Source organism: Acanthochromis polyacanthus, chromosome 21 (assembly GCF_021347895.1).
Source record: "Acanthochromis polyacanthus isolate Apoly-LR-REF ecotype Palm Island chromosome 21, KAUST_Apoly_ChrSc, whole genome shotgun sequence".
NCBI lineage: Eukaryota > Metazoa > Chordata > Actinopteri > Pomacentridae > Acanthochromis > Acanthochromis polyacanthus.
Window position 1 is genome coordinate 21,496,924 of NC_067133.1, and position 10,290 is coordinate 21,507,213.

Genomic DNA, 10,290 nt, shown 5'->3' on the forward strand with positions numbered 1-10,290 from the left:
GCCATGTTCCTGGTGAAGCTGATGTAAAAGCTCCTGCTTGAGGGCTGCAGGCAAGATTAGCTGGAGAAACTCTTCTCCGCCATCTGAACGAAATACTTGGCGGAACAGGACCCCGTCCTTCTCCACGAGACTGTCCCATTGACGCAATAGTGCCAAACCTGGTGTAGACAGCCGCTGCCTCTCATCCCGAGTAGGCAGGGCCCGCCGCCGCCAAAACACCAGAACCTCACGCAGGAGAGGATCAGCCTCCTGCAAACCACTGATATCTGTAACAGAATGGGACGGAAACACGGAAACCACAGCCTGAGTAGCTGCCACTGTTGGATCAGAATGTGATGCTTCCTGCAGGCTTGCTGGAACAGAGGTGCCTGGCAAAGATTGTGCAACAATATTGGAGCCAGACACACACTGCCTTGACAGTGCATCAGCGTTTTTATTGCTGTGACCAGAACGATATTTAATATCAAAATCGAAAGCAGCAAGTTGTGCAGCCCAGCGGTGCTCTGTAGCTCCCAGTTTGGCAGACTGAATATAACTCAGCGGGTTATTGTCAGTGTAGACAGTGCACTTATGTCCAAGAAGATACACTCGAAATTTCTCCGTCATAGCCCATTTTAAGGCAAGGAACTCAAGCTTCATGGAGCTGTAGTTTGACATGTTACGCTCAGTAGGCCTAAGGCCTCTACTGGCATAAGCAATAGGTCTGACACCAGTGTCAGTCTCCTGTGATAGGACCGCACCCAGGCCACTGTGGCTCGCATCAATCTCCAGAATGAACGGCTGTGAGAAGTCTGCATAGGCCAGCACAGGGGCTGAGACCAACCTGGACTTCAATGCCTCAAAACTCTTCTCACACTGGGGTGTCCATGAAGCACCCAGAGCCTGGCCTGATCCTTTCTTGGACTTTGAGGCTCCTACTGTTACTGTTAACTGATGAAGAGGGCCTGCCAACTTTGCAAATCCCTCAACAAACCGACGATAATAGCTGGCAAAACCTAAAAAGGAGCGCAGCTCTGCAACATTACGGGGACGCTGCCACTTAGCAACCGCTTCAATTTTCGCAGGGTCAGTGGAAACACCTTCACTGGAAATAACATGACCCAGGTATCCAACCTCCTGTTGAAAGAACCTGCACTTCTCAAGTTTTGCTTTCAGTCCTTCCCTCTGGAGCCGCCCAAGAACCACTTCCAGCCGCTGCAGATGTTGCTGAACCGAGGATGAAAAGACAATGATGTCATCAAGATAAAGCAGCAAGGACTGGCCCTGCTGATTGCCAAACATCCTTTGCATCAGTCGCTGGAATGTGCTGGGGGCATTACACAACCCAAATGGCATACGGTTGAATTCAAATAAGCCAAAGGGAGTACAGAAAGCTGTTTTAGCCTTGTCCTGCTCAGCAACAGGGACCTGATTATAACCACTGGCCAGATCAATGGTTGAAAACCAACGGGCCCCTGAAAGTGCATCCAAACTCTCCTCAATGCGTGGCAGAGGGAAGCATCCTTCCGAGTCTTACTGTTAAGAAGGCGATAATCTACACACAAGCGCAGACTGCCATCCTTCTTCCTAACCAAAACAATTGGAGAAGCATAAGGGCTACTGCTCTCCCTAATGACCTGAGACTCCAGAAGCTGGTTAATATGTGCCTTTACTGCCTCATAATCTGACGGAGGGATGCGACGATGGCGCTGCCGGACTGGAATATCATCAGTCAATGGAATGCCATGTGAGATAAGATTAGTGCAACCCAAATCTCCATCATGAACTGAAAAGACAGCCTGATACTTCTGCAACAATGACCTCACTTCTGCCTGTTCCTGCTCACCCAAAGCAGACAGGTCCAGGGAGTCAAACCTATCTGGTACCGGAGTAGCAGCTGCCTGTGAGGAAACAGCGGCCGTGGACCTCACCTCCGTCACACCTGCAGGAAGACTGACAACCTCAGCAACACTCAAAACACCAATACTAGTCCTTGGATAAAGAAGAATCTCTGTGGTCCCAACATTGACAACCGGGACATAAGCTGTCCCCCGAACAACCCGTACTAGGCAGGGAGAGATTAATAAGCCAGCAGGCAAACCTGCCTCAGGGGGCTCAAGCAGGGCAACCTGGCCTGAGAACCGTTCGTGACAGGTACTAGCAACTAGCTGCATCACCCCACCACGTATACGTACAGCATGTTTACCTCGAACCCTCACAGTGCTAACAGTGCTCTGTGGAGCCAGAGTGGCTGACTGATGACACTCCTCCAAAGCCATGACCACTGGACCGGGTGCCTGTGATACAGGTGGAGACTCAAAAAGAGAAGGACCAAATGTCCCAAAAAGTTCACGATAGCAGCGACGAATCACATTCATCCCTAGGATCCCGGGAACTGGAGACACGGCACCAGGAGGATCTTTAACAACAAGGATTCCACAACGGGGAATCACCTTGCCACAAAGAACATCCAGCTCCAAATAGCCGAGATATGGAATCGCTAATCCATTAGCGGCTCGTAGCTGTAACCAGTGGCAAGACTGCAGGCGATCATGGCCCCAAAGCGCAAATTGTGCAAGGAAAAAAAACTTTCAGTAATAGTAGACACCATGGAACCAGTGTCAACCAAGCATGAAACAGGAACTCCCCCAATGGAAACATCAATATTTGAACAGGGAGCAATCAATCCCACCTCTGCACTGTCCAGTGAGCCTGTTGACCCCCCAACTGAGCTGTGGCTCAACAGCTCAGTGGGCTTTAGTTTCCCGACTGGTAGCAGGGATTAGAGCGCTTGGCTGAGTTTAAGCCCAAGCCAGCACCCTCATTGACACGACCATGAGAGGGAAACCGCTCAGCTTTGCAATCTCGAGCAAAATGGCCTGGCTGCTGACACCTTCTACAGATGACAGGACGACTACCAGAAGTGCGATTTGGTAAGTAAGGAGCATGCAAGGATGCTACTGTTTGGGTAAGCTGGTTGAGCTGCTCCTGTTGCTGCTTCATAAGCTCCATTAACTCATCCCAATCAGGGTTCGACAGGGCAACCGATTGGACTGGGTTAAGATGGCCCTGCACCCCATACTGGAAGCCATGAACCGCAGGAAGAGAAACACTTCGCCCCCTAGCACCCCCAGGGAGACCCTCTCTCTCCCACCTAATAGCCTCGCTGCGCAGCTCCAACAGGGTGGCATCAGGCTGACCACGCACAAACTGTTTAAGCTCTTGACGGAGAGCACTGTCAAGAACATGCTCCGTAAACTGATCACGAAGAAGCTTATCGGCATTGGGCATCCCATCCGGCACACACTGCTTCACCCGCTCCATTAAAGCCAAAAGGGCCAAGGAGAACTCCTGCAGGGTTTCACCCTCAAGTTGATGGCGAGAAAAGAAAGCCTGCTGTAGAATGACATGGGACTGAGCACAACCATATAGGTCCTTTAAGATGGCAAACACAGTGGGTGGATCACCTCGCTCTCGACTAGGCCGAAATCTAATCTCTTTTGCTTCTCCCTCTAAATGGTCAAAAATAAACAACGCCTGATCTGCAATAGAAAGACGGCGGGTACGCATACAGGCTTCTATCTCCTCTATCCACTCTGTTATTTCTATACCAGACCTACCATTAAACATGGAACATTTACGGTCCCTAGGAATAACAACCAGCCGCTCTGTAACAGCAGCGGCTTCAGCTGCAGCAGAAGCCTGCCTAGCTGAAGCAGCGGAAGATGAAGAAGCCGCTCCACTGACATCTGCAGCCCACTGCTGCCGGAGCCGTTCGTTTTCCGCTTTAAGCTGTGACACAAGGTCCCTGAGTCGCTGCGCCTCCTCCTCCATACCTACGAAGAAGAAGCTGCACCAAGGCCTCTCACAGGTAACAAACTAAAGGAAATCCCTAGGATTAAGACTGCTGCCTCGGCTCTACCACTGCATGTACACTTAAAATTAACACCACAAGAAGAAAAAAAACAAAAACAACATGAGGAACACGTCTCTGCCCTTTAAAATGTGAAATCCTGCTGACAACGCCAGAATGTGGCGTGGCGGAGGGAAGCTCTAAGGGAAGGGGAATGGAGAAAAATGGCTTGGATTCACATAAATATTGCGACAACGCCACCCAGGGGAATTTCACCCCCGGGACATTCAATTCAACATGATCAACCAAGGACCATTTAAACACTGAAGGCACACAGGTTCATATTCACTTGGGCTGAGACGTGTTTCCAAAAATACAACAATTTCTTTATTAATTATGGCATTAAATATAAAAAGCAAGCCACCAGTTTAAAAGAGAGAATCAGGAGTACTAAACTTAAACAAAGAGAGCAGGCTGGCTTACCATGGCGGCAGGCAAACAAATAACCAAAAAGAAGAAAAAGGGGGTCCAAATAATCACACCTGTGACAACACACCAACGAAAAAGGGATCCGTGAACCACCACCAGGGATTAAACTGCCGCCGAGGCTCACCAAACCTGCACAAAAGAAACAAGTAATTAGTACTCCTGATTTAGCAGTGCTGGTGACCAGACCAATATACACAGTAAAACACACACGCACACTCACTCCACACAATAACTTTTAAAACACAGGTGACATATGAGGCATGATAATCCTCATAGCCTGAGGTTTTTAACAGAAAAAGTACAATGCAGTAACTCTACACACGTTGGCGGTAAACCTAATGAAAATACACACCAACACAGTCAAAAACAGCAAGTTGTCGGCACCAATCACAGAGCCGGCAAACAGACCGAGAACAAGAGCCGCAACGAAGAGCCGGCGAAAAGAAAGAAGAACCGAGACAGCCGAAACAGCCGGGACAGCCGGGACAGCCGGGACAGCCGAGACAGCCGAGACAGCCGAGACAGCCGCCAGTCCAGGGAACCACACGTTTAGCTGCAACCTAGTAAAGGTGGACGTCATTAAATAACATCACCTGGACTTCATTGATCACTTCCTCATTGAGCGATACATACCCGGTTAGCTGTGGCGCAGCGTAGAAGCAATGTAGGAGGAGGAGATCCAACGACAGCAGCAGCAAATAAACTGCAGCAACCACACAAAATCAGGGACCAGTTGACACATCAGATCACATAATGTGGACCGCATAGCTTACCCTGTCGTCACAGAAGCACCCACGGCACGCTGAACGGAGCGACCCGTCTCCCAGCGTCACTAAACAAAGTAAAGCAGGCTGTCACTAAATGCGCTGCACATCACATAAAAGGGAAGGGGGAAAAGCCCATTACCCGTACCGATGATATTATGTGCGTCCCGATTGATCACGCCAGATCCAGCCCGCTTGGCTGCAGTTACCACCACGGGGAGAGCTCAAGAGAAAGCATGAGACTGAGGTGAAACCACCCACCTGTGTATATATATATGCAGCGGCGCCGGATACCACCCCGCTGTCACAACGACGATTGAAATAGCACAGTGCCACACAGTGGCTAGGAGGGAGAAACCATCCGGCCACATCTACCCCCTGCTTTTGCATCGTTGACCCAACGATGAACAGTTGACCCATCAACACCAAGGCCTAAAAACAGCCAGTTGGACATTAGCCATAGGCCCTTGATGCCCAGGAACTGCTCCGTCCTAACAAATAGCAGGCTGAGGGAGATGATGAACATTAGAGTGATGACCGGCGGTGGAACGAATAGTCCGGCGTAATGCCTGCCGACTAGTACTAGGCGGGTCTGTAGGGGACTGAGAAGAGCATAACACAGGATCTCCCTGTGCCGGGAATGATACCTGACCAGACCTCCTCTCTGATTGAGGGGTTCTCAGAGGAGAGTCTGCAGAATGAGGAAAGCCTGGTGCCTCCACAGGTCGAACATCTATTTCAGGGATGACAACACACAAGTCCACCTCGCTATCCTCAAAAGAGTCACTATCAAGCACCGCCAGATGAGGGGGAGAAGACACACCCTGTAGAGGAACTGATTCCTCTGGCCTAACTCCAGCTTTCAACATACTACGGTGCACATTCCGCACCTTGGACAAATCATCTGTTGGAGCAACGGAGTATACCACACCGTCCTGAGGAGGAACCTTTACAACCTGGTACACCACAGAGCTCCAAAGGTCATGGATCTTGTGACGGCCCCTAACACCATGGTCCTGCAGATAGACCAACTGACCCACCACCAACGGGACATCACGGACCCGCTGATCATGCCGCTCCTTCCGGCAGCTGGCAGCAGCCAACAACCTCTCACGAGCACCTTCCACAGCAACTTTAAGACGGGCTTGATGCTCCACCATCCAGTCCTGTACTCCCCCTTGTATTGGATCCTGGACCCGACCTAAGAGAAAGTCCACAGGAAGCCGAGGTTCCTGTCCAAACATTAAATAAAACGGAGACTCCCCAGTTGCCTGATGTGGTGTGGTGTTATAACAAAATAGCACCTGTGGCAAACAGGAGGCCCAATCTCGCTTCCTTGAAGCTGGTAGGGTGCGCAACAGGTTATGAAGCGTGCGACTAAACCGCTCGCATTGACCGTTTCCCGCAGGATGGTAAGGGGTAGTACGAGATTTTGCTACATCATACAAGCAGCAAAGCTGCTGGATCAAAGAATTCTCAAAACTCTTTCCCTGGTCAGAGTGAAGACGACTTGGAACACCAAACTTATAAAACCACTCATGGATCAAGACCTGGGCCACTGTAGAGGCCCGCTGATCCCGTGTAGGGACAGCTACAGCAAACTTACTAAACACATCAGTCATGACCAACACATTCTCAAAACCACCTCTGGAAGGCTCAAGCAGTGTAAAGTCGACAGCCAAGATCTCATTTGGCTGAGAAGCAAGCAAATGGCCCATAAAACTATGTGGCACCGGTGCAGAGTCCTTAGCCACTTGGCAACGCTCACACTCTTGGACCCACTTCTTAATGTCAGAGGACATTCCAGGCCAGTAACAACGCCGCCTGACCAGTTCAGTGGTCCTCTCAATGCCCTGGTGGCCATGTTCCTGGTGAAGCTGATGTAAAAGCTCCTGCTTGAGGGCTGCAGGCAAGATTAGCTGGAGAAACTCTTCTCCGCCATCTGAACGAAATACTTGGCGGAACAGGACCCCGTCCTTCTCCACGAGACTGTCCCATTGACGCAATAGTGCCAAACCTGGTGTAGACAGCCGCTGCCTCTCATCCCGAGTAGGCAGGGCCCGCCGCCGCCAAAACACCAGAACCTCACGCAGGAGAGGATCAGCCTCCTGCAAACCACTGATATCTGTAACAGAATGGGACGGAAACACGGAAACCACAGCCTGAGTAGCTGCCACTGTTGGATCAGAATGTGATGCTTCCTGCAGGCTTGCTGGAACAGAGGTGCCTGGCAAAGATTGTGCAACAATATTGGAGCCAGACACACACTGCCTTGACAGTGCATCAGCGTTTTTATTGCTGTGACCAGAACGATATTTAATATCAAAATCGAAAGCAGCAAGTTGTGCAGCCCAGCGGTGCTCTGTAGCTCCCAGTTTGGCAGACTGAATATAACTCAGCGGGTTATTGTCAGTGTAGACAGTGCACTTATGTCCAAGAAGATACACTCGAAATTTCTCCGTCATAGCCCATTTTAAGGCAAGGAACTCAAGCTTCATGGAGCTGTAGTTTGACATGTTACGCTCAGTAGGCCTAAGGCCTCTACTGGCATAAGCAATAGGTCTGACACCAGTGTCAGTCTCCTGTGATAGGACCGCACCCAGGCCACTGTGGCTCGCATCAATCTCCAGAATGAACGGCTGTGAGAAGTCTGCATAGGCCAGCACAGGGGCTGAGACCAACCTGGACTTCAATGCCAATTATGTGCGTCCCGATTGATCACGCCAGATCCAGCCCGCTTGGCTGCAGTTACCACCACGGGGAGAGCTCAAGAGAAAGCATGAGACTGAGGTGAAACCAACCACCTGTGTATATATATGCAGCGGCGCCGGATACCACCCCGCTGTCACAGCGACGATTGAAATAGCACAGTGCCACACAGTGGCTAGGAGGGAGAAACCATCCGGCCACATCTACAATACAGTACTGTATTTTTTTTTTGTCTAAAATTATTTTTATTTTTAAATGTACAGTCAAGCACTGCAGTGGCCCCTCTGATTCATTACATGCTGTGTAATGTATTTTGGCATCTGGATGTGATCACAGCAGAGCTGTGATTAAACATTTAAAGTTTGAGGCAAATTGGAGCATGCAGAGGAAAGTTAGACAGCTGCTGATGTTTTATCGCAAAGCATCAAAATTCTCAAGGCCACCATGGCCACATCCTCAGACTTTTGTGGAAGATTTTGATAACTTTTGATCACAAATACCTGATGTATATACTGGCCAAGTGCAAATGTACTGCCTCAAACTTCACCAAGGCCTATGTACTTTTCAAATCTGAGGTGATTTGGAGTTACTCCCTTAGAGTTTATAACTCTTGAAAATGAGCAACAATCATAAAATTTCATACAGACAATTCAAAATGCCGAACTTCCTGGTGAGTTTAGGATATGGCTGTCACTCACTTTTTTGTTCAGCCTGACTGCTGCATATACCTATCAAATTTGGTAGCTCCTCATGTGTATGTGGAGTTCCATGCGTTTTCGAATACTTATAGGCCGCCAAATTTGAGTTTCAAAAAACGGGAAAAGAGTGAAAAAATAAGAAACCTTAAGGTTCCAATAGGAGAGAGAGAAGTTAAAAAAGTGTTGAGGAGAGAAAAGAGAGAGAAGCAGAAAAATAAAAAGGGAAGAAGATTAATGTCCTTCTTCTGCTTTTTTAACACCCTCCCTCCCCCTTCCTCCCCCTCCTCCCTCCTACTCTTTCCACTCACCCACCACCGTTAAACCTTCACAGACGGAATAACTATTATTAAGATTATCATTAATAGTATATAGAAAGCACAAAAATACTGTAACCACAACTACCAATATATTTAACAACAACAATAATCACCATCACCATCATCATCATCATCATCATCATCATAATTATAAAATCTTTAAAAAAATAGAAACATACAATATTCAGACAATATTCAACAATGTTGAATATTTATGTTTCTCTTTGAAAAACCCTGCAAATACTGTATCTCAGATGAAAAGTATGAACAAACCATTAAAAATAACATGACTAAATAATAAAAAAGAATGTCCAGTATTCATTAATATCCAACATTATTGTGATTTTATTTGCCTTGTTCTGTATGTACAGCACTTTGTTTCAATCTGTGGTTGTTTAAAGTGCTATATAAATACAGTTGGATTGGATTGGGGCTGCACAGTGGGGTAGTCGTTAGCACTTTCGCCTTACAGCAAGAAGATCCCTGGTTTGCATCCCGGCTTTCGCGGGATCTTTCTGCATGGAGTTTGCATATGATAAGATAAGATAATTCTTTATTACTCCCCGTGTCCGGGGAACTTTCCCATGTTACAGCAGCATACATCATACAGTAGAGCAACAACAGCAACAGTAAACAACAATATAATGATAATCATAATCACAATCACAATATGTCCAGGAGTGTAGGAAGGGAAAGGTGGCTTATGGAATGATGTGAAGTACAGAGAAACTATGCAGATTATGTGGTAAGGGATTGTGTGAAGCAGTCCATTTTTGTGTAAACATCAGTCAGTGATGCTGGTGTTATAAAGTCTTATAGCAGATGGAATGAATGACTTGCGATAGCATTCCGTATTGTAGGTTAAGTGTCTCAGTCTCCTATTGAAATTGCTACCTTGAGACTTCACAGTGTCATGCAGTGGGTGGGAAGGGTTGTCCCTGATGGATGTGAGCTTTGCCAGCATCCTCCTCTCACCCACCTCCTCTATGGAGTCCAGGGAACAGTCTAGCACAGAACCGGCCCTCCTCACCAGTCTGTTCAGTCTCTTTCTGTCCCTCCCAGTGCTCCCTGTTCCCCAGCAGACCACTGCATAGAAAACAGCAGACGCTACCACAGAGTCATAGAATGTCCGGAGTAGAGTCCTGCACACTCCAAAGGACCTCAGTCGCCTCAGCAGGTGGAGACGACTTTGGCCCTTCTTGTACAGGACCTCTGTGTTGTGTGACCAGTCCAGTTTGTTGTTGAGGTGAACACCCAGGTATTTGTAAGAGTCCACTATCTCAATGTCCATACCCTGGATGCTCACCGGTGCAGGCTGAGGTGCCCTCCTCCTGCGAAAGTCAATGGTCATCTCTTTAGTCTTACTGGCATTGAGCTGCAGATGGTTTTGCTCACACCAGTTGAAAAAGTCAGAGATGACTGTCCTGTACTCCAGCTCGTCCCCATTAGACACACACCCAACAATGGCTGTATCATCCTAG

At 48.3% G+C, this 10,290-nt stretch overlaps 1 protein-coding gene across 1 annotated transcript; it reads right to left on the minus strand.

Moving 5' to 3' along the window:
- Nucleotides 1-241: 241 nt before the first annotated feature.
- LOC127531682 (uncharacterized) lies at nucleotides 242-5,240 on the minus strand. Its single transcript, XM_051941509.1, has 3 exons — nucleotides 4,955-5,240; nucleotides 1,384-4,881; nucleotides 242-266 (listed from the first exon to the last, which is right to left on the minus strand). Exons 2-3 carry the CDS (start codon nucleotides 2,355-2,357, stop codon nucleotides 242-244), a joined length of 999 nt encoding a protein of 332 aa, XP_051797469.1. The 5' UTR covers nucleotides 2,358-4,881; nucleotides 4,955-5,240.
- Nucleotides 5,241-10,290: the final 5,050 nt, after the last annotated feature.

What these genes read in the sequence shown, in the direction of transcription:
- LOC127531682 (XM_051941509.1), bottom strand. Translation starts at nt 2,357, where the DNA reads ATGAATGTGATTCGTCGCTGCTATCGTGAACTTTTTGGGACATTTGGT. An exon ending in CTGTTGCTGAGCAGGACAAG is followed by an intron (nt 267 to 1,383) that starts GCTAAAACAGCT and finishes ATTCTGTTACAG; the next exon opens with ATATCAGTGGTTTGCAGGAG.